At 42.1% G+C, this 25,059-nt stretch overlaps 1 protein-coding gene across 2 annotated transcripts in view; it reads left to right on the top strand.

The window, feature by feature from the left end:
* The first annotated feature begins 8,189 nt into the window (after positions 1-8,189).
* The window catches only part of APH1B (aph-1 homolog B, gamma-secretase subunit), a 32,016-nt gene continuing 15,146 nt past the window's right edge, over positions 8,190-25,059 (top strand). Inside the window, exons 1-4 of one of the 2 annotated variants that reach the window (XM_025390449.1) lie at positions 8,190-8,401; positions 9,846-10,016; positions 17,495-17,565; positions 18,360-18,482. In XM_025390449.1, the coding sequence (XP_025246234.1) occupies positions 8,289-8,401; positions 9,846-10,016; positions 17,495-17,565; positions 18,360-18,482 (478 nt within the window). In that variant the 5' untranslated portion in view covers positions 8,190-8,288. The remainder of the gene's footprint in view (positions 8,402-9,845; positions 10,017-17,494; positions 17,566-18,359; positions 18,483-25,059) is intronic. The other variant, XM_025390450.1, reaches the window with a different exon arrangement.

Below are 25,059 nucleotides of genomic sequence, written 5' to 3' on the forward strand. Positions count from 1 at the left end.
GGCAGCATTTCACTGTGTATTTCTCCCCCACCCGAGAAATGTTCTTTCCTTGGCTTCTCTGACAGTATTCCCATGATTCCCACTTGTGCACAATAATTTCACCCTTTTTCGTGGCTCTTTAAATGCTCATAACTTCTGTGGTAAGGCTGAATAATGCCCCTACCCCCCTTCCCCTACCCCCTCAAGGATGGTCATGTCTTAATCCCTGGAACCTCCAAATGTTACTTTGTATGGCAAAAAGGAGTTTGCAGAGGGGATTGAGTTAAGGATCATGAAATGGGAGATTATCTTGATCCAAGTGGACCCAATGTAATCCTAGGGGTCCTTCTCATGAGAGGAGAGGAAGAGTCAGAATTAGAAGAAAGCCACGTGATGATGGATGCAGAGGGAGAAAAGGTGCTGCGGTGCTGTGCAGAGTCGTGAGCCAAGGAATGTGAGCAGCCTGCAGGATCTGGAAAAGGATTCTCCCCTACAGCCTCCAGAAGAAGCCAGCCTGCTCCAACACCTTGATTTTAGCCCAGGTCAGACCCATTTTGTACTTACGACCTCCAGAACTGTAAGTCTAAATTTGTGCTGCTTTATGTCACTGAGTTTGTGGTAATTTAGTACAGCAGCAATAGAAAGCTAAAACATTTTTCAAACGTGTATCTCTAGCCCCAGCCACTTTCCAGAGGGCCAGACCTCAAAGTTACCTGCCTACCGGACATCCACCCTTGGATCTACTACAGGTACATCACACACAACATGTCTAAAACTCAGACTCAACTCTGTCTTTTCCCCTTCCCCAAGCAAACCGCACTTCTGGGGGCAGGGGCAGCCTGTCCTTTTTCCATCATAATACGTAGCACCATCATCTGTGTAGATCCTTAGTCAACCTCCAGATTTTGTGGGTCCTACCCCTATCTACTTGTCCATTATTACTGCCACTGTCTTTGTTGAGGCCCCCTTAGCTTCTGCCTAGATCACTGTAATCTCTCCAAATCAGTCTCCCCACCTCTAATTTTATTTTCCTCCAATCCGGTTTTCACAGTGCTGAGTTTTACAGGTGGCATCTTATCCTGTCCCTGCCACATATAATGCTTTAGTGCTACTGCCTAACCTTGGGAATAAAAACTCCTTTGCATGGCAAACAAAGTCCTTTGCCATCCCCACCTCTTTCTCCCCAGCCTTAAATCTCGTCACGCCTTAACTCATACTCTTCCTTTGAACCTCAAGAGTAAATGCAGTTCCCCCACACATCATATCATTTTATTCCTTGGCTTACATTGCTCCTTCTGCCGACTTCCTCCTCCTTTACCTGGTTGGCCTCCACTTACTTTCAAGACTCATTGAGGGGCCGGGCGCAGTGGCTCACATCTGTAATCCCAGCACTTTGGGAGGCCGAGGCAGGCAGATCACTTGAGGTCAGGAGTTCAAGACCAGCCTGGCCAACATGGTGAAACCCCGTCTCTACTAAAAATACAAAAATAGCCGGGCGTGGTGGTGGGCACCTGTAGTCCTAGTTACTCGGGAGGCTGAGGCAGGAGAATCACTTGAACTCGGGAGATGGAGTTTCCAGTGAGCCAAGATCATGCCACTGCACTCCAGCCTGGGCAACAGAGCGACACTCTTGTCTCGGCGGGGGGAAAAAAAGACTCACTGACGGTTTCTCTGGCAAGATTTTAGCTACAACCCACCCCTGCTTAGAAGCCTCCTGTGTATGCCCAAAGTGTCACTCACCACATGGATCTGAGTTGTCTATTTACTTTCCTTCTCTACTAGATAGACTCTAAGCTCCTGAAGGGTGAGAGTTGTGTCTTTAGTTTTTGTATCTACCATACCCAGTAAGGGGTCTGGCACATGGTAGATGTCTAATAAATGAAAGAATCGCCTGGCGCAGTGGCTCACGCCTGTAATCCCAACACTCTGGGAGGCTGAGGCAGGTGGATCACTTGAGCTCAGGAGTTGGAGACCAGCCTAGGCAATGTGGGGAAACCCTGTCTCTACAAAAAAAAAATAGAAAAATTATCCAGGCATGGTGGCACGCGTCTGTAGTCCCAGCTACTCTGGAGGCTGAAGAGGGAGGATCGCTTGTGCCCAGGAGGTTAGGCTGCAATGAGCTGTGATAGTGCCACCACACTCCAGCCTGGGTGACAGAAGTGAGATCCTGTGTCAAAATAATCATACATAAATGAAAGAATCAGTACTTCAGTCATCATCAAAATTCACATGCCCATGAAGTAAGTGAAGTGTAATTTGGGAGCTAAGTGTAATTTAGAAGTTTTGTTCTCCATTTACTTTTCTTTGAGACAGTTTTACTGTCATCCAGGCTGAAGCGCAGTGATGCAATCTTAACTCACTGCAGCCTCGACCTCCTGGGCTCAAGCAATCCTCCCACCGCAGCATCCTGAGCATTTAGGACTATAGGCATGGACCATCATGCCTGGCTTTTTTTTTTTTTTTTTTTTTTTGAGACAGAGTTTTGCTCTATCATCCAGGCTGGAGTGCAGTGGCGCAATCTCGGTTCATTGCAACCTCCGCCTCCCAGGTTCAAGGGATTCTCCTGCCTCAGCCTCCTGAGTAGCTGGGATTACAAGCATGCGCCACCATGCCCAGCTAATTTTTTGTTTCTTTGTTTTGCTTTTTGATTTTGTTTTTGAGATGGAGTCTCACTCTGTTGCCCAGGCTGGAGTGCAGTGGCATGATCTCGGCTCACTGTAAGCGCCACCTCCCGGGTTCAAGCGATTCTCCTCCTCAGCCTCCCCAGTAGCTGGGACTACAGGTGCCTTTCACCATGCCCAGCTAATTTTTTTATTTTAGTAGAGACGTGGCTTCACCATGTTGTGCAGGCTGGTTGCGAACTCCTGAGCTCAGGCAGTCCGCTCACCTCAGCCTCCCCAAGTGCTGGGATTACAGGTGTGAACCACTGTGTCCAGTCAGTTTGTATTTTTAGTAGAGATGCGTTTTCCCCATGTTGGCCAGGCTGGTCTCAAACTCCTGACCTCAGGTGATCTGTCCGCCTTGGCCTCCCAAAGTGTTGGGATTACATGTGTGAGTCACTGCACCCAGCCTAATTTTTGGGTTGTTTTTTTTTTTGGTAGAAACAGGGTTTCACCATGTTGCCTAGGCTTGTCTTAAAGTCCTGGGCTCAAGCAATCCGACCTTGGCCTTATATGATCTTTATTCTGGTTCTTATCTTTTAATCTTTGTTAAATACCTTACGGGGTCCCCAGTTCTGGGAACATGGATAGGTACTAGTCTGTGGCTTGTTAGGAACTGGGCCACACAGCAGGTGAGCGGCAGGCCAGGGAGCATTACTGCCTGAACTCTGCCTCCTGCCACATCAACGGCAGCATTAGATTCTCATAGGAGTGTGAACCTTGTGGTGAACTGTGCATGTGAGGGATCTAGGTTTTGTGCTCCTTATGAGAATCTAATGCCTGATGATCTGAGGTGGAACAGTTTCATCCTGAAACCATCCCCCTCACCCCAACCCACAGTCCATGGAAAAACTGTCTTCCAGGAAGCTAGTTCCTGATACCAAAAAGGTTGGGGACCACTGCCTTATACTGTCTTAATCTGTGTCAAATATCTTACACTATATTAATCTTTATTAAGTATAGATGGATTTGCTTTTAAAGAGATCACCCAGAATGTTGTTTAGGTATTGATAAATTGAGGAAACCCTCTCTCCCACTTCATGATTCCAGCCCTCAAGATTGGTGTTCCAATATTAGTTCCAGGGATATATGAGAATGCACCATAGAAAACAAAATAAATAATAAATTAAAATAAATAAATATACATTTGCCTAAGGCAAAAGTAGTTGGGTGATGAAAGAAAAATGGAAATTGCTGTGGTTAAGAATAGCGACTGCTGGCCGAGCACAGTGGCTCACGCGTGTAATCCCAGCACTTTGGGAGGCCGAGGCGGGCAGATCACGAGGTCAAGAGATCGAGACCATCCTAGCCAACGTGGTGAAACCCTGTCTCTACTAAAACTACAAAAATTAGCCAGGAGTGGTGGCATGCGCCTGTAGTCCCAGCTACTTGGGAAGCTGAGGCAGGAGAATTACTTGAACCCAGGAGGCAGAGGTTGCAGTGAGCCGAGATCATACCACTGCACTCCAGCCTGGCGACAGAGCAAGACTCCATTTCAAAAAAAAAAAAAAAAAAAAGCAACTGTTAAATACATGAAATGAGTTTTTATTCCTTATGAGTAAATATTGCAATGAAATTTTAGGGAAATATTTCATATAGGTAGTCACATTAGTCAATAAATTATCAAAAGTGTGTCAGACTTCAGTTGAGGCAGCTGGATCTAGCAAAAAGAGGCCTGAACTAGAAATCAAGACTTCCAGGTTCCAAGCGGGTTCTGCTGCTCATTAATGGAGCATTTGCTAGGCTTGTTGTATCCTCTGTTTGCTTTTTAAAAAAAAAATTTATTGGATAATCTCTATGTCCTTTCCCAGCTCTAAAATTCTAAGAAACACTGGTAACTTCTCTAATACAGATCATGTGATACTCTACCATCATTGCAATTTTCTCTCTGATGTCTCAAGGAAGGTATTTCGTTTTATGGTTTCTAAATTTGGAATATAAATTAAATATAATATAAATTAAATCAACTTGGCATTATAAACATGGATACTTAGTATAAACTAGGTAGTAATAATTTATCTGATTTCTTATGAACAATATTTGCCCTCCTCGTTTTTGTTTCTTAAGGTTTCTTCCTCTTGCATTGCCTTTATTTATTTATTTACTTATTTACTTTTGAGTTGGAGTCTCACTCTATCACCCAGGCTGGAATGCAGTGGCATGATCTTGGCTCACTGCAACCTCTGCCTCCTGGGTTCAAGCAATTCTCGTGCCTCAGCCTCCTGAGTAGCTGAGACTACAGGTGTGTGCCACCACGCCCAGTTAATTTTTGTATTTTTAGTAGAGATGGGGTTTCACCGTATTGGCTAGACCGGTCTCGAACTCCTGATCTCAAGTGATCCACCCGCCTCAGCCTCCCAAAGTGCTGGGATTACAGGTGTGAGCCACTGTGCCCAGCCACTTCCTTTTGCATTGCCTTAAAAAAAATTTACTTGTGAATATTGTTTGCAAGCTGAAGTTGAAAAAAACTCTAAGAGAATGTAGTTAAGACTCTCATCCTGTACCATCAACAAAACCAGTGCTGCATGAAATCTGGGTCATAGGGTTGACTCCTATAGGGCTGGTAACTTCATTCTGACCTTCAGGATCACAGCAGGATCAAAATTGCATCACTTGTTACCAAGGAAACTGGGTGAAATGCTCTGAAGATCCCTCCATTTCCTGTCTTCAGCTGGTGTCCTGTCTCCTCTCTTCCAAAGCTAAATTTCTCCATTTTCTCCTCTTTCCTTTTTTTCTTACCATAGATTCATGTAAGAATATTTTACAGACTGCCTTTTACCCCTATGTCTGGGAGGGTCACTGATGACCTCTGTATAGCTAAATCCAGTGGACATAATTCACTGGTAGCTTGGGTTTGTTTTTTGTTTGTTTGTTTGTTTTGAGACAGAGAAGTCTCACTCTGTGGCCCAGGCTGGAGTGCAGTGGTGCAATCTTGGCTCACTGCAACCTCTGCCTCCCAGGTTCAAGTGATTCTTCTGTCTCAGCCTCCTGAGTAGCTAGGATTACAGGTGCCTGCCACCACGCCCGGCTAATTTTTGTATTTTTAGTAGAGACAGGGTTTCACCACGTTGGCCAGGCTGATCTCAAACTCCTGACCTCAAGTGATCCGCCTGCCTCGGCCTCCCAAAGTGCTGGGATTACATGCATAAGCCACTGTGCCTGGTCACTTGATTAACCATTTGACTGCCCTTCTTTCTGAAATGTTTTACCCTTGGCTTCCACAGCACCACATTCCCCCAGTTTTCTTGCTACCCTCTTGGCCACTCCTTTTCAGTTTCTTATGAAGCTCCTCTTCTCCTCATACCTTTAATGTTGGTGTTCTGGCATAGGCCTTGTTCTGGCTTTACTAGCTATCTAGGTGATTCTATGTACTCTCACGGCTTCAGGTATTCTGGTCTCAGCTCTGATGTTCAGTCCATTTCTCTCCTGATTCTGTATATGTAGTTGCCTACTGAACACCTCCATTTGGAGTGCTACAAGTATCTCAATCTTAAGGCATCCAAAATGAAGGCCGAGCACGATGGCTTACACCTGTAATCCCAGCACTTTGGGAGGCTGAGGTGGGCAGATCACTTGAGGTCAGGAGTTTGAGACTGGCCTGGCCAACATTGTGAAACCCTGTCTCTACTAAAATATAAAAATAACCCAGGCATGGTGGCATGTGCCTATAGTCCCAGCTACTCGGGAGGCTGAGGCAGGAGAACTGCTTGAACCTGGGGGGCAGAGGTTGCAGTGAGCTGAGATCACGCCACTGCACTCTAGCTTGGGCGACGGCGACAGAGTTAGACTCCGTCTCCAAAACAACAACAACAAAATAACAAAATGGTACCCATTATCGTGTCTACTTTGCCATATTCTCTCCTCCTCCTATCTCCACAGCATCCACTTAAGCCTGAAATCTCTAGAAGCCCTCATCCTTGACTCTTCCCCCATCTCACTCTGTGTAGCTCATTAGTCACTAAATTCTGTTTGTACAATTCCTAAACTTCTATTAAATTTGTCTGCTTCCCTCCAGAGTCCTGCTAATTCCCTGATTCAGGCCATTACCATTTCATGCCTGCGTTATGGTGAGGACCTCCCGTCTGGAATCTCATTTTCCGTATCTTTACAAAGCAGATCTATCACTCTGAACTGTTGCCTCAGCCTGAGTTTTGATAGGTGTGCTGGGATCCGACCATTCAAAATACAGTCACTGGAATCTGAAGAAGTATTCTGTGGGAGTGAATGGAAATATATATGACTTTTAAACGGGCAAAGGTAATGTTTTTCTGTAAGAATTAAATACCTGCAGTTGTATTATTTTAAGGTCCATTTTGAGAGGTGAGCTGCAAAACACCGGTCAGGTCCCAACATCTGTCTGCTGGTGTTTTTTAAAATGTGGATTGCCAAAATCTTTATTCATGATGGGCATTACGTAGGAGTGGTTAACACTTACACAGCACTTACCTGTGTCAGGCACATTGATCAAAACAACCGATGAAGCATTATTCTTATCCAACATAAAAGAAAAATCTAACTTGGATGTGAATGATCAGAGAACTTACGTTTTAATTTTTAAACCTTTCAGAAATTAATACAGGTGTTTATAACTTCCACTTTTTAAATTGTTTCACTTACTGAACAGATATTAGTGAACTTCTAGGTGCTGAGGAAGCAACAAAGAGCAAAGCAAACTCCCTGTCCCCCAGGAGTTCGCATTTTAACGGGGAAGAAAAATAAGCAAGTGAAATGAACGACAGTGAGAAGACGGAGCAGGGAGATGTTACTATTGCTTGTAGGGTGGTCACAGAATGCCTGAAAAAAACAACTTTTTTGAAGATTTGAGAAAAAAATAAAAACCATTTGGCCAAAACAGCCCTGAGAAGGGCACCTTCTTCCACCACTCTTTCATCATTTTACCATCTGTGGGTTATCGCCGGGGTCACTGCCATCCCAGCCTAGGTTTTATACAGGATGGAGTACGAAGTTCCCGCAACTATCCAAACGTGCTAAACAAACAAACAAACACTATTTAAAAAGGAATCCTGCTTGTGCCTGCACTACGTTTTTCTTTAGTCTGTTTAGTTGACTTGGAATCTCTGCCTGTTCTCGGTGCATGCGGCTCGAAGGTGGGCTGGGGAGCTCCCTTTCTCTTAGCCACCTCGCGGCCGGCACTGGAACCCGATCCGGGTGTATCTGCGGGGGTGCGGCGATGGTTCGGGCCCTAACGTCGCCAAGGACGCCCGCTTCGGCAGCAGGAGCTGCGGCGTGCCCTGGCGCTACTGAACACCCGGTAGGACGGAGGGCCCAACGGTGGGGTCCGCACTCACCGCCTTGAGCCCGCCCCTGCGCCCGGCACCCTCAGCCCACGCTCCGCCCTGTCCCCACGGCGCTAGCGTTTAACCCCACGCCCCGCCTCGCCTCGCGACCCACGTGCCCCGCCCCCGCCCCCACGTGCCCCGCCCCCGAGCCCCGCTCAGCCCCACCCCCGTCCCCTGTCCGCCCCGAGCCCCGCTCAGCCCCGCCCCCGTCCCCTGTCCGCCCCCGAGCCCCGCCCCGCCCCCCGCGTCCGGCTCAGCCCCCCACCCCGAGCCCCACCCACCGAACCCCGCCCGCGCCGGGAGCATCTTGCGTACCCAGCGGGCCCCCGGGTCGGTTTCCGCGGTGGCCATGACGGCGGCCGTGTTCTTCGGCTGCGCCTTCATTGCCTTCGGGCCTGCGCTCGCCCTCTATGTCTTCACCATCGCCACCGATCCATTGCGTGTCATCTTCCTCATCGCCGGGTGAGGCGGTCGCGTCGGGAAACCCGGACGCCGGGGCTCCCCTCCCCCGCCGGGGTTACCCGCGACCCTCGGCGCCCCCACCGCGCGGCTCGACCTTGTTGCGTTTCGGACGGGAGAAGGGTTGAGAGGGGGAGAGCGGAGATCCTGCTCCCCAAAGGCGCCTTGCGCTCTTAGGAAGAAGCGCACACTGGGGGTCAGGGCCTTTTGCCTGGGGCTCATGGCTAGGGTTTAGTGATCCGTGAAGCCACTAAAGTTGTATAAAAAAATTATGGATAAGTTCATATATGCATCGTCAGCATCCTTCATTTTCTGGAGAGGGAGTCCCTAATTTCCCTCAGATTCTCAAAGGCATCTGTAATCCCCAAAGGGTTAGGAACCATTGGCGTCTAGGATAGTAGTGCGCGACCTCTGCCAATTAGAATCACCTGTGGCCAGGTGCTTTAAAACATGCCGATGCCCACCCCCACCGCGATCCGTTGAATCAGAATGTCTAGGGGGTGGGATTCGGGCTTCAGAAAAAAATTTTTTTTAAAGCTCCTTTTGAATGGTTTCATTGTGCAGCCGAAGGTTGGAAACCTGTAAAAACACCGAAGCACCTGACTGTACATCTCCTTGTGGGAGCTTGATAAATACCGGACTGTGGTGTCCCATCCCAGTCATCACCTGGCTCTTCCTTGCACATACCACATCCCCCTCCCCTGATGAGTCTCTCTTGGCACCGCACTAGGCCAGTGATTCCCACTTTTCTGCGTTTCTTCACCTCCCACAAACGAAAGTGGTTCGTTGCATGTCATTTTAAAAACAATAGAGACTTGGGGAAAGGTCTGTAAAGCTTGCTATAATCGTTAGAATCCCCAGAGGTGCTGTAAGACCTGGAGGGCTTGGATACTGATCCAGACCAGAACACAGGTTTTCAAGTTGAATTTTATACCAATCACTTTAATAGAGATGTAGATATTTTTCTGGAAAAGATACTCATCTTTGCAGATATCTGACCAGTAAATCCATAATTTCTTGTAAGTTTTTAGAATATGAAATTGCAGTAATCAGTTGTATATTTTCTTGTTTTGGCTCTTCAATGGGCAGAGCATTGATTAGAAAGAGTAACAAATAACCAAGTTTCTAGCTAGACAGCCCTTGGCAGATAGAGTCTGCAAACGTACTTGCAAATAGCAGGGTCACTGAAAAAAGAGTAATTGTTGGGAAACCTCAGCATTCCTCTTGGACATGTCTGTCTCACCAAGGAAAATGCACCGTTAAGAACAACTGATCAGAGCATCACTATGAGGACTTTTTTTTTTTTTTTTTTTTTTTTTTAAAAAATCAAAAAAGTTTTCTTTTTCTAGCCCGTTTTTTTTTTTTTTTTTTTTTTTTTTCCTGCTTTTAAACATTATTAATCCTGTACTGATGTTCACTTGTAACTTTTTTTCCCCCTATTTTTCAGAGCTTTCTTCTGGTTGGTGTCTCTACTGATTTCGTCCCTTGTTTGGTTCATGGCAAGAGTCATTACTGACAACAAAGATGGACCCACACAGAAATATCTGCTCATCTTTGGAGCGTTTGTCTCCGTCTATATCCAAGAAATGTTCCGATTTGCATATTATAGACTCTTAAAGTAAGTTAAATACCTGCGTTACCTTTTTTTTCCCTACTTAGATTTTAGTTATGATTTGGTCATTTGAAACATGAATATAAGTATTGTATTTGTGCCCTCCTACATAGTACTAAGCCAAGAGATTGGTACATTTCCAGCCTGAAAATATTGAGTGTTCTTTTATCTTGTGGAAATTTCTTCTTTCCTTCCTTTCTTTGTTTATTCAAAAAAATATTCCTTGAGAATGAATCCCAGACACTATCCTACGTACTGGGGATACATCAGTGATTAAAAGACAGGGTCTCTGGCTTCATGGAGCTTATATTATGGTAGGAGGAGACAGACAATAAATGAATGAACAAGAAATAGACTGTTACGGTAGATAAGTGTCATGGAGACAAACAAGCTAGGAAAGCATTAAAACAACTACATAAATCATTCCAGTTTAGAGTGTATATATTCTATGTTCTCCTCTTTGCCACCACCTAAGATAATTCTTTTTTTTTTTTTTTTTCCAAGACGGAGTTTTCACTCCTGTTGCCCAGGCTGGAGTGCAATGGCGCAATCTCGGCTCTTGGCAACCTCTACCTCCCGGGTTCAAGGGATTCCCCTGCCTCAGCCTCCCGAGTAGCTGGAGTTACAGGCGTGTGCCATCACGCCCTGCGAATTTTTATAATTTTAGCAGAGACGGGGTTTCACCATGTTGGCCAGGCTAGTTTTGAACTCCTGACCTCAAGTGATCTGCCCAACTTGGCCTCCCAAAGTGTTAGGATTACAGGCGTGAGCCACCATGCCCGGCCAAGATAAATAATTCTTATGGAGACCGTGCCTTCCATTATTTTGACTGTAGTAGGGGAAAACCGGAGTTCATTTTGTGATATTTCCGGTAGTTTTAAATCTATAATAGAAAATTACATTTTTAAAAAAGCCTTGGGTTCCCTTGTTGGCCCAGAAAGTAGGTCTTCTCTAGGACTCATGAGGACTTCACATGAAACTGCTGGTTTGAAACACAGCTGGAACTTGGAACCATATTTCCTTTCAGGCAGTCATGAGATTGGCTTTGATTATGTAGTAAGACTTAGTAGAGTGATAAATGTGCTGTCTTTTTTCATTTCTACAAATGAAGTAATTAAGGCTGTCCATGAATTTCATGGATATAACCAAGAGGAACCTCAACAACAACTCTTTTTCACAGGCTTCTGATAACTTGTTCTTGCCAATATGCTAGGTTTTCTGTATTTGTTACTCTTTGCTTTTAATACCGGATACTGAATTCCCTTTTCATAATGAAGGAATTTAAATTAGAAATTGAAAACCAGGAAGCCATTGCTTAGAAGCAAAAATCATAGAAAAGTTTCAAAAATGAAATTCCCATTAGTACCTGGAAATATTACACGGGAGCAAATAAATATCAAAGGTAACATCGAAATTTCCATGTAATACAACATCCCTAACAGATGGACATCTAACTGTGTTTGAATGTTTCTGGTATGTGGCAGTTACTACCATTCTACGATTTTAAGCTTAACCGTAGAATATTAATAAGGTAATCAAATCTACTTCCGCTGGGCTTGGTGGCTCATGCCTGTAACCCTAACACTTTGGGAAGGCAAGGTGGGACAATAGCTCGAGCTGAGGATTTCGAGACCAGCCTGGGCAACATGGCAAAACCCTGTGTTTACAACAAATACAAAGATTAACTAGGCATAGTGGTCCCAGCTCCTTGGGAGGTTGAGGTGGGAGGATCACTTGAACCCAGGAGGCGGAGGTTGCAGTGAGCTGTGATTGCACCACTGTGCTCCAGCCTGGGCGACAGAGCCAGACCCTGTCTAAGAACAAAACCAAAACCTCCCCTCTTGTGACCTCTGCCCTACTCGAGTACCAAGTAAATGAAGCCTCTGCTGCATGGTTATCATTAGCTCCTTTTCAGGGTTGAACAGTCCTCATTTCTTCCCCTGGACCTCAGCAGGCATGGTTGTGGCTTCCAAACCTTTCCAAAAGAAAGGCTGTTTGTTCTTTTGGATCAGTGAACGTGACACTTTTTGTCAGTGCCTGGTTTCTGCCTGTGCTCAGGACCCAGCACGGTGTTCTGCAGTGCAGTCTGAGTAGTGCCCCTGACTGGGCGCTGCAGTCTTCACAGCTCAGCCTTACATTGCACCGGGTTTTCCTGTGAGTAACATCACTGGCTCATATGCATTTTCATACCATGGGTCTAATTTTGGCGGGGGGAAACAGAAACAAAAAAAACCCCTTAATTTCTAGTACAGAATTAAAGTTTAGGACTTGTATGTTCTAAAACCTGAATTACCAGAGTGACAAAATGAGTATGGGCTGTTCGTCACTCCCTTGCATCTTCATGGTTTCCACCTGAAATGGCAACATTTTCCTGGCACTAGCTTAGCGCTCCAAAGGACTGTAGCTGAACATAGATCCACATTTTTGTTCCTCTTTTTTTTTAATTTTAATTTTTAAAATTTTCTTTTCACAGTGAGGAGCAAGGGTCCACTTTTTAACGAGGGCAGGAAAGGAGTAGGGCCACATGAGGAAGAAATTACAGCTGTCAGTCCTTAGGCTCGAATGCCAGGAAGTTCAGAGAAGCCTCTTTAGCCTCCTAGGGAAACCATGTTTGCTTTTCTGAAAGGACCTTTGGAAATTTGCAAATGGTAGGACAGACTTGTACTGACAGGTACGTTTGTTTGCATTTGCAAAATGCATCTTTTACAAGCCTTTAGAATATTCAAAATTTTCCCAGCAAATTTGAGCAATGTAGGATGTTATGTAGTTGTATTAAAACAATTTAAGAATTATGATGCTTTATTTATGACTGACATTTATATGGATACGTTTACATTGCTCTTTTATGCTATATTACATTCAAATATAGGGACTTTGGTTTAATCAATACTTTATCTCCATTGCCAAAGTAGGTCTTGAACTTTTAAATTTAAAGTGCTACCTCAGACTTTTGCTATCAGAATTTGGTGCCAAGATTAAAATGCAGAGAGTTTATACCAGTTTTTAGAAATATATGGAATTGTATCAAAATATTCATTGCAATCTAATAATAATTTTATTTCATGAGTTAGGCCTTAGTCACTTAATCTTACTAATCTTATTCTTATATGAATGAATAGAAACCTTCAGCCTGGAAAAGCCTTGCATAATGAGAAATTGGCGTGTGTGGCAGCCCTTTCTACAGTAATTTCTTTTTAAATCCAAGTTATGTTGCTTAAAACATAATCATATTTTGCCAAAAACATACAGTTTAGGCAACTCGATGTTGCTTGAAGCTCCTGTATGTTGTCTAAAACAGACATTAGGATTTTTTCTGTTTGGATGGAAACTTTTGTAATTTAATTCAATTTTGTCTTAAAATGTTGATACCATAAATATTTTGTAATTTTAGAAAATCTTCCATGTATAGAAAAAACATTAGGATAACCATTGCTACAACTTTTAAGCAGCATGTCTATTTTCAAAACTTCCAAAAATGGCGTATTTAACTTGTATTCATACTCCTTTCTTTCTCTCATACACACATTCAAAAAAAGGATAGAATAGAAAAGAAAGATGGTATGATTTAGCAATAGTTTTTCAAAGTTTATATTTTTGAAATTTGAATTGTTTCTTTTTTGTTCTTGGGAACACAATAATAAATGCAAACGAAGAATTTTCCACTTCAGTAAAATGGAAGTGAACCCAGAAACTGATGATGTTTTGTGCTTTCTCACTTCCTGATGTTGACATTGAGAACTCTTAGTGCTGTTACTTTTCCTCCCACGTACTTCCACAATATAGAATTAGGAAGTTTATTAAACTTTTGAATTTATTTATTTAATATATTTGTGATAGTAGTACTTTGCTATATCAAATAGCTGAAATCTTTGATTGATTCACTGATTGACACAGTCTCACTCTGTCACCCAGGCTAGAGTACAGTGGCGCAATCATGGCTCACTGCAACTTCCGCTTCCGTGGCTCAATCTGTCCTCCCGCCCTCAGCCTCCTGAGTAGCTAGGACTATAAGTGCATGCCACCACACCCAGCTAATTGTATTTTTTTGGTAGAGACATAGTCTCCCTCTGTCACCCAGGCTGGTCTCGAACTCCTGAGCTCAAGCGACCCGCCCACCTCGGCCTCCCAAAATGCAGGTATTGCAGGTGTGAGGCACCATGCCCAGACAATTTATCTCTTAAATCGGGTTATTTGTCTTTTTATTATTGAGTTGTAAGAGTTCTGTAGATATAAGTCCTTTTTCAAATATGATTTGCAAGTATTTTCTCCCATCTGTGTTGTCTTTTCACTTTCTTGATAGTGTCCTTTATAGCATCAAAGTTTTTAATTTTGATGAGGTTCATCTGTTTACTTTTCCTTTTGTTGCTTGTGGTTTAGGTGTTTGTATTTGAGAAATCATTACTCAACCCATGGTCATGAAGACTTAACACCTATGTATTCTTCTAACAGTTTTATAGTTTTAGCTCTTACAGCTGGACTTTTCACTCATTTTAGTTTTTATATATGGTGTAAGTTAAGGGTCCACCCTCATTCTTTTGTATGTGATTATCTGGTTGTTCCATCACCATTTATTAAAAAGACCATCTTTCTTTCCTTGTTGAATCATCTTGCACTCTTGTTGAAAATCAATTGACTGTAAATATAAAGGTTTATTTCTGGACTGTCAATTTTATTCTGTTAATCTGTGTGTCTGCCCTTACACCAGTATCAGATGGTCTTGAATACTTTACTTTTGTAGTAAGTTTTGAAATAGAGAAGTGTAAGTCTTTTAACTTTGTTGTTGTTTTTTTTTACAAAAAGCATTAGCAGTTGTTTGTGATCATTATGAAGGATTATATACTGTACATAATTGTATATGCTATGTGTTTGTTTTTTTTTTTAGACAGGGCCTCTCTCTCTGTTGCCCAGGCTAGAGTGCAGTGGTGCAGTCTCAGCTCACTGCAGCCTCCACCTCCTTGGTTCAAGCCATCCTCCCACCTCAGCCTCCCAGGTAGCTAGGACTATAGGCACACGCCACCACACCCGGCTCATTTTTGTATTTTTTGTAGAGATGGGGATTCACCATGTTGCCCAGGCTGGTCTCAAACTCCTGGGCTCAAGTGACTTGTTTGCTTTCATCTCCCGAAATGCTAAGATTATAGGCGTGGACCACTGTACCTGGCCAGTATGTGCTATGCTTTTTTATGACTGGCAGTGCAGTAGGTTTGTTTACACCAATATCACCACAAACACAGGGGTGATGCGTTATGCTACGACATTATGACGTCCCTAGGCAATAGGGATTGTTTAGCTCCGTTATAATGACGACTACCATCGTATGTGCAGAGTTCATTGTTGACTGAAATGTTGCTATGCAACACATAACTGTATTTTATTTTATTAACTTTTAGGTTTAAGGGTACACGTGCAGGTTTGTTACCTGGGTAAATGGTGATCCTCTCCCTCCTCCCACTCTAGTCTCAACTAGGCCCCAGTGTCTGTAGTTCCCTTCTTTGTGTCCACATGGACACAAGTCTTTTATTTATTATTGAGGAATTTATAGAAAACAGAAATTCTCCCAAATTTTTTGATTCTACTCTATTGATATATTTGTTGACAGAGCTTTTTACTATATATGTGTCCCATAATCTTTAATTCGCTTTTAGCAATATCACTATGAGGGGTAAGTTTATTTTATTTAGGAAAATTGGACGTTTTAGTTGGTTACTGCTTCAGAGAAAGAAAATGGTCACTTAAATATCTGGCTCATGTCCTCACTTCCAAACACTTCCGGATGGAGAGCACCAAAATGGCAGATGGTTTCTTTTGAGTCTAGAAAAGCACCCTCTTCCCTAGGCTTATTCCCATTTTGGTTGAATTCTACATTGCCTTAATGTAATCAATGATATTTATATTTTTGTAATGAATAAGCTGACTATAATGAATATCCATACCCTGAATTTAAAATAACATAATGGCCAGAAAATAAGTATGTTCTGGTTAATTTAATTGTCTATTCTTAGAGTTAACCTGTCTTGTTTCAACATTTGCTAAAAAGTCATTTTCAAAATGTTTTGGTTCTTTTGTTGCCTTAAATATACTTTATAGTAAATATAATTTAAATATTCTTTGAGTCAGGATCTTACATTATTGCAGTTTTCTCACCAACAAGAATTGGTAATAGTGATGCTGGTAGAATTGACCAGCCACACCTAGCATGCCTAACATATCTGCGTGGCACTCATGGTAAGTTTATAAATTGGCCACAACAGAAGCATGCATAAGAGCACTCTGAAGATCATTTCTTTATTTTATTTTATTTTTTATAGAGACAGGGTCTCGCTGTGTAGCCCAGGCTGGTCTCGAACTCCTGGATGCAAGTGATCCTCCTGCCTTGGCCTCCCAAAGTGCTGAGCCACCATGCTCGGCTGAAGATTATTTTCTCTTGAGCAGTATTCTGTTCTTTCATTCAAGGGTTCATTTATCTCCTATTCTGAGGGTAGCATTGTATTCTGCAAGATACAAAGAAAGTATAAGATCACTTTCTCCCCTGAAGCCTTATTTACATATTTGTGATATAAAACAAATATGTAAAATGTTTTAGAATCAGAAGATCATATGATTAAATACTCATGTGAGAGTTCAGACCATCGGTATTATAGGATTTAAGAATAAGGAGAGATTAGTGATTACCAACCATTGGTAGAGGCAGCTTCTTTAACAAATTGCTGCCTGAAGTGGACTCTGAAGGATGAGTGTAGTTTAGGTTCTACAGAGTGGAAGGTACAAGGGAGGGTGGCAGAGCAAGTATAGTCCTGGTAGAAGATAGAACAAAGTGCCAACAAAGCAGGAATAATGATAGAGTACTTTGGGAAGGGAAAAAAAAATCAGAGTGGTAGATCCCACAGGATATTGAATTAAATATTTGCCGAGTTCAGAAAGCAGTTGAAAGTGTTGTGGTTTTTATCTTTTTAAATTCAATTCCTGATGGCTTGTTTACTTATATTTTTCTTATTCTTTTTTTTTTTTGAGACGGAGTCTCGCTCTGCCGCCCAGGCTGGAGTGCAGTGGCCAGATCTCAGCTCACTGCAAGCTCCGCCTCCCGGGTTCACGCCATTCTCCTGCCTCAGCCTCCCGAGTAGCTGGGACTACAGGCGCCCGCCATCTCGCCCGGCTAGTTTTTTGTATTTTTTTTAGTAGAGACGGGGTTTCACCGTGTTTGCCAGGATGGTCTTGATCTCCTGACCTCGTGATCCACCCGTCTCGGCCTCCCAAAGTTTCTTATTCTTTTATGCGAATGTCAAAAGGTAAAAATTAGTTTTTTATTTTGGTTGATTTTAGTTCATTGAAAATTTGCTGGGTTTTGTTTAAATAAATTATAGATTTAGAGTATAACCTGATGCAAAGCCTCAGTGAGTATCTGGGTTTGACGTATCTTATTGGACTTTTCTGATATATTGCCCCCTTTTTTTTCCTTCTTAATTACATATGTGGTTTTATTTTAGAAAAGCCAGTGAGGGTTTGAAGAGTATAAACCCAGGTGAGACAGCGCCCTCTATGCGACTGCTGGCCTATGGTAAGTTAGAAACACATGGTTTCATTAAGGAAAACAAATCAGACTTGGCATAAAAGTCATTTGTATCTTTTGTATCTTTGTAGATTTCAAGTAGTTTTGTTATTACTGCCTTGGCCTATTGGTGTACAGAATTGCTTATTATCCCCGCCTTCCAGGTTCCTTTTGTAAATGAAAGTGATTACAAGTGACCCTTACCTGTATGTCCATTATATATTAACCAGGTTTGAAAGTTAGATTTTTAATGTGTATGTACCCTAACTAAGATTTTCTAAGTGATGAAACTGTTACTTTCTCCGAATCTTACTTTGGCTGTTCTAGGAGTAGTCTTCATATTAAAGCAGTTAATATCTCTGCATATTATACTTGGAGAATTATGTTTAAGATTGGATCCAGGTTCCCCAGTTGGGCTCAGGAATACATCGTTCCCCTTTACACTCAATTTCGGTTCTAAGCCATCAAACTTGACTCTGAAGACTCTGTTATCATTAAGTAAAGCCAGAGTTTTGGTGTTGTATCCTCTGTCTCAACTATTTCTTCTGTGCCTTTCTAGACCCTTTTCTCCCCTTTTTCATGACTCTGCTGCATTCAGCCATTCATTTCCTTTCCTCTTCCCCCTTCCCTCTCCGATTTGTCATTTAGCCAAGCACATGCCTTTCCAGAGCCAGCTGTCCGCTGCTTCAGACAGAACATAAGCACCCTTTCCCCTCCAACACACTTTATATTAACTAGTCCTTGGAAATTTGACTTGAAATCTTGGCAGGAAAAGAGTTAACAGTGTTTTTCTTCCTGTTTAGTTTCTGGCTTGGGCTTTGGAATCATGAGTGGAGTATTTTCCTTTGTGAATACCCTATCTGACTCCTTGGGGCCAGGCACAGTCGGCATTCATGGAGATTCTCCTCAGTTCTTCCTTTATTCAGGTATGTCTCTCATAGCTGTCAACATTCAGGCTTCTAGTCTAAATGATCATTCTTACTGGAGTTCACTGGCTTAGGAATTCCAGTGAATAGGAATTTATGTTATGTCTTTTAAAGGCGAAATACCCTGAGGCACTGTGAAGTAAAAGACTTAATTTGGAAAATAAAAATTTTGGTTAGAGTGTTTTAGAATTTTAGAGTGGAATTTAGCTTGCGTTAAATTTATTTTTATTTTGCTGTACTAACAATGTTGCTGTATAGTTGAAATGTTAGAAGTGGATTTTTAAAGGCCATGTGCTCTTTTTGGTTTTTATGATTTTATGTTATCTTCAGTAGAAGCCCTAATCTGTAATTGTCATTGTGGTGCCTTTTGTGGGAATAGGCAGTATAATGTAATCTTGAAATTGAGAGGAAAAATGGGATAATAGATGATCATTTCATCCAAATGATGCAGCGAAAAGGACCAACTCATTTCAAATTGCTTTTTCATCCACGAGCTAAAAATTGTCATCATGATGCAGTGATCACAAATTTGAGAGTTGGCAGTGTACATAATTAATGTAGATTTCTTCTAAGTTCCACAAGAAGACTCTTTTAAAAATAGGGGGAAAACACCCACTGTATTTTTAGTCATTTCCACAACAGTTACGCCATTGAAATAACTGAGTTCACATCATGATTTGTATATTCTTTTAATAGCATCTATGCTAAAACTCCTCAGGGAGTTTACCCTCTAATACGGGAATAAGAGAAAAAAAAAATGTGAGTAAGCATTCCAGTAACAGTTTAAGGTAATAATAGAAAAGATATAAAGAGGTATGACCGATTGTTTTAAAATTTCTCCAATAGTTTAGAGGCCTGCTGAATGTCCCAGTGGATACTCATTCACCGTTCTCAGTAGACCCTTTGTTTCCATTTCAGTTCGGGCCTTGACATCTCCTCTCTAGCTTACCACCATCTGCCCTCAACTGGTTAGTCTTTCCTTGACACACTTTCCATGTGAATCCTGTATGCAACTACCAAACTAATCTTCCCTGTTACAAAAATGGTTTGCCTTTTCAGGACCTACAGGATAAAGTCAAGGCCCTTTAAACCTGGCTGCAAGTTAGAGGACAAGAAAGTGTGTTAATAGGTCGTACTTATTTAATGATGCTTCCAACATAGCAAATTATCTTTGTTTTGAACATTTCATCATTGGAATACTTCTGGCAAATGTGTTAAGGATTGATTATACTGAGTGTTAGGTCTTTAAAACAAATGTAATATTAGTAAAGTCTGGTAGAACCAGATATACATTAATAAAACGTATATGTAAGGGGTGTTAGTGCTACTGTTTTGTTTTCTTTTCTTTTTTTTTTTTTTTTTGAGGCAGAGTCTCACTCTCTTGCCCAGGCTGGAGTGCAGTGGCCAGATCTCAGCTCACTGCAAGCTCCGCCTCCCGGGTTTACGCCATTCTCTTGCCTCAGCCTCCCGAGTAGGTGGGACTACAGGCGCCCGCCACCTCGCCCGGCTGTTTTTTTGTATTTTTTTAGTAGAGACGGGGTTTCACCGTGTTAGCCAGGATGGTCTCGATCTCCTGACCTCGTGATCCGCCCGTCTCGGCCTCCCAAAGTGCTGGGATTACAGGCTTGAGCCACCGTGCCCGGCTGTTTTCTGTTTTCTTATGCAGTTAACACACGGCTCTCCCTGCTACAGTTTTCTTTTGATATACAAGTTTTGCCAGCTTTGTTCGCTAGATGGTGCTAATTCCCTTTAGTGACCTAGGCTGTTTTCGTAAGACATTTAAAATGATTCTTTTGGTAGTAAAAGAAAGATCTGGTACCAGTTTGGGGATTGTATTTGCAATTTCTAGGAATTAAAGGAAAAATTCAATATTCAATAAGCTATCTTAATGTCTTTAGCCAAGTAAGGATGGCAGACTGGCTATGTTATAAATTTGTATCTATAGAATGAAAGAACAGTGTTTTATCATGTGTGAGTTTCTTACTGTTACAACATCATTCTTTGAAGCATAAACTTTGAATTATAAATTTAAGAAATTAATTTGTATTACATTTAAAAATAAGATCCCCAGATTTATATTTATTGTATTTATGTTGTTTGTAACTACTTGTAATTACCATTTATTTAGATGCAAGTCATTTTTGCCAGGTAAATCTGTAACTTTATATGTTTAGCATACTCCATTACAAATGCCTAAATGATACTCAGAATAAATAAGGAATGTAGGGTCACTATTTACAGATTGAGCATTTTTAATCCCAAACTCCAAAATCCAAAAATGCTCCAATGTCCAAAACTTCCTTCACCGACACGAAGCCACAAGTAGGAAATTTCATACTTGATCTTATGCGCTGGATCACGGTCAGAACAAGAAAAAACTGTTCCATGCAGAAAATTATTTAAAATATTGTGGGCCGGGCGCGGTGGCTCAAGCCTGTAATCCCAGCACTTTGGGAAGCCGAGACGGGCGGATCATGAGGTCAGGAGATCGAGACCATCCTGGCTAACACGGTGAAACCCCGTCTCTACTAAAAAATACAAAAATCTAGCCAGGCGAGGTGGCGAGCACCTGTAGTCCCAGCTACTCGGGAGGCTGCGGCAGGAGAATGGCGTAAACCCGGGAGGCGGAGCTTGCAGTGAGCTGAGATCCGGCCACTGCAGTCCAGCCTGGGCAACAGAGCGAGACTCCATCTCAAAAAAAAAAAAAAAAATATTGTGTAAAATTATCTTCAGCCTATGTATATCAGGTATATATGAAATGTAAATGAATTTCATGTTTTGGCCAGGTGTGGTGGCTCATGCCTGTAATCCCAACACTTTGGGAAGCCAAGGCAGGAAAATCAATTGAGCTCAGGAGTTTGAGACCAGCCTGGGCAATATAGCCAGACCTTGTCTCTACTAAAAATTTAAAAACTTAGCTGGGTGTGGTGGCGCACACCCGTGGTCCCGGCTACTCAGGAGGCCGAGGTGGGAGAATCACTTGAGCCTGAGAGGTTGAGACTGCAGTGAGCTGTGATCGTCCCACTGCAATCCAGCCTGAGTAACAGAGGGACACCCTGTTTCAAGAGGAAAAAAGAAAAAAGAATTTCATTTTTAAACTTGAGTCTTATCCCCCAAATATCTTGTTATATATCTGTATACACACAAATATTTGAAAATTTGAAACACTTCTGGTCCCAAACATTTCAGATGAGGGATATTCAGTCTGTAGTATATATCTGTCTGTACTAGTGTGTGTTAATAAGATCCATACTATATGAAACCTGTATGTACATAGGCTCTTATGTTACAAATAGGCATAGTTTATAAATAATGTTTATGTATAGGTTACTTCTTTTTAATTTGTGGTTATGTTGTAGGCTAGCATTACATTTTACTAGAATCATTACCATTTCTTGGTAATTTTGTATAGAGACAAAAGTATGGGAATTGGAATCCTAGGTTTGAATCTTATCCTGGCTCATTAATTTAGTACTTTGGGCAAGCCCATTTGATTATTGAATCACTCATTCCATAAATCATTATTAAGTGTTTTTAGTCTAAAGGAGTTACACCAAGCTATGAAAATAGAGCCCAGTTACCATGCATAACGTCCATTCATAATGGGGAATAAAGACCAACAGCTCATTACAATAAAGCATGATCAATGCTACAGTGAAATGAGGAAGAGCCATGGGGCACAAAGGACAGGCTCTAACCCATGCTCCTAAGCCACAGTACCTTGCCTTTGCAGCATTTATCACAGGCGTGATTAAGTACTGGTATAGTTATTTGTTGAATGTCTTTTCTCTCCAGTCAGGTGCTAAGCCATGCAAGTGCAAGGACGACATCTGTATTGTTTACTGCTGTGTCCCCGGCATCTTTGTTTCTAGATAGCACTCAATAAATAACTTACAGAAAAATGAAGGCCTGGCACAGCTTATGAAGGAAGTGCCATAATGAGTAGAGATTTACTTAAAGGGTGAATAATAGCTAGGCAGGCAAAGAAAGGGGTTGTCAGGAAAAGATGTTCCAGGCAGAGGGACGAGGCCTCTTTCCTGCAGGCTGGGAGGTAAGAGCAGTGTTGTTCACAGGGCAAAGGAAGTCTTGTCCTGCCATCTAATCTTCAATTTCCTGATCTTTCAGGAAGGGCAGAAATAATGCCTAGCTCAGAGTTGTTGAGAATTAAATGAAATTAATTTAGAGAATATGTATTTAAGTGCTTTATAAACTCTAAAGTGACCTAAGAATATTATTAAGGTGGAGAATTTAGCACTTGAGATGAGAAAACAGAATTCAGAGAAAAGATAATTTTTCTAGTATTATATAAAACCTGGATTTTTCATTCTCAATTACCTCCCTTATGCTTTAGAAGAAAAAATGTCTTTAGCTAGTACCTAGTAGAAAAGAACAGCTGACCATTTTATTTTTTAAAATTCCCCAGACCATTTCATTTCTATTGTATTTTCTAGATAGTGCACTTAAAACCTAGGCAAGGTTTTAAACTTTTTAGCCACTAAACCTTTCACTAGGGAAAACCAATACGGGTCAGACCACGTGTGGAGTGTTGTATTGTTCCACGCATTGTGATTTAACGGGAATACTGAAGAAGTAAAATTCATATAGAAAGAATGTTGTCAGTGTGGTAGAAGATCTAGAAGCCACAGCCTGTGGGATATGATTGAAGAAAGAAAAATACTGAGCTTGAAGAAAATAAAAGAGGAACGTGGGAGATTGTTTTTGTCCCTATTTGTCGTTTCCTGAAATGATACATCCACACACGTGCCTGGTCTTATGGTGGCTGGAGTGTGTTCTTTTCCACCCTTTGACTTTGAGCTCAATCATGTGACTGGAATTGGCCAATTAGTGGGTATGATGTAAGTTAGAGGCTTAAAAAGTATTTGCATGATTGGACCTTCCTTCTTGGACTCTGGTGCCATGAGAAGAACATACCTTGGAAAGTTAATGCCCACTTAGCCTGGACCCTTGAATGAACACACCCAGAGCCACACAGGGCCCAACCCAGGAGCTTGCAGCGGAGTTTTCCAGCTGAGCCCAGCCTTTATCAGCAATGCACAGTCAGCCTTTAAACCTGGCAGCATGAGAATAAATTTTTGTTATTGTAACCCAATACAATTTTTACTTTTTGTTCACTGTTCTATTCGTAATATTTTAAGAATAATCTCTACAGGGTGGCAGTTTGTTAAAGTTTAGACTCTTGACTGAAAGCTCTTTGTAAGCAAGGCTATCTCAATACGTACATTTCCAAATTCCAAAGTGGTAGAGAAAGTATAACATCTCTTAATGATACAGAAAAAATGATTAACAGTAGATTATAACCTGCAATTCTTACCCTTTTATGATTTCATTAGAATCTTAATGTCTTATAAGTTGTCACAGCTAACTGCTACTGTTTATGATATAGTGATACTCGATATGCTGTATATATCATCGAATATATATTTTTCATTATCTGCTTTCTCTTCTCTCTCTCTCTCTCTTTTTTCTAAGAGACAAGGTCTTGCTCTGTCACTCAGGCTGGAATGCAGTGTTAATGACCTTGGCTCACTATAGCCTTGAACTCCTGGGCTCAAGTGTTCCTCCCACTCAGCCTCCCAAGTAGCTAGGACCACAGGCATGTGCTGCTATGCCCAGCTAATTTTTGTATTTTTTGTGGAGATGAGGGTCTCCTTATGTTGCTCAGGCAAGTCCCAAACTCCTGGCCTCAAGCAGTCCTCCTGCCTCAGCCTCCCAAAGTGCTGGGATTATAGGGTGTGAGCCACCACGCCTGGCTTGTTTGCTTTATATCAATAGTGTAAGTCTTTCCTTCAAGCTGCTCAAATAACTGAGAATAGAAAATTGTACTTTTTGGAATGCACTTTCGTTAAATAGATATGACCTATCATAGACTCTAGCAGCTTGTGATACATCATGAAATGTGCACACCACAGGCGTCGGTCTTCAGGCAGTGTGGAAGCAGGCAGCTCGGTGTATTGCTTCACAGCCTCTGGCTGAAAGAATGACATGGGCTGGGGCTGTAAGACTTGATGGCTCTCCTAGGTATATTTCAGGCCACCCGGAATCACTGATCTCTCTTTCCACGGATGAATGGCTAGGCTCTGCTGACTCCCTTTTGGTGCAGTTGAATGACTTGCCCTTCTCCATTCTCTGTAGACCTTGTTTCTTCTTCATGGGTAAAATGGCCCTTATTTTCATCAGCCACTGCTGCCTTTACTTTTATTTATTTATTTTGTTTTATTTTACTTTTTTTTTTTTACTGAGACCGAGTCTCACTCTGTCACCCAGGCTGGAGTGCAGTGGTGTGGTCTCGGCTCACTGCAACCTCTGTCACCCAGGTTCAAGTGATTCTCATGCCCCAGCCTCCCCAGTAGCTGGGATTACAGGCGCCTGCCACCACACCTGGCTAATTTTTTGTATTTTTAGTAGAGATGGGGTTTCACCATGTTGGCCAGGCTGTTCTTGAACTCCTGACCTCAGGTGATCCTCCTGCCTCAGCCTCCCAAAGTGCTGAGATTACAGGCGTGAGCCACCGCACCTGGCCTATTTTTTTTTTCTTCTTTTTTTTTTTTTTTTTTTT

The sequence above is a fragment of the Theropithecus gelada genome, chromosome 7a, assembly GCF_003255815.1.
Source record: "Theropithecus gelada isolate Dixy chromosome 7a, Tgel_1.0, whole genome shotgun sequence".
Taxonomy (NCBI): Eukaryota; Metazoa; Chordata; class Mammalia; order Primates; family Cercopithecidae; genus Theropithecus; species Theropithecus gelada.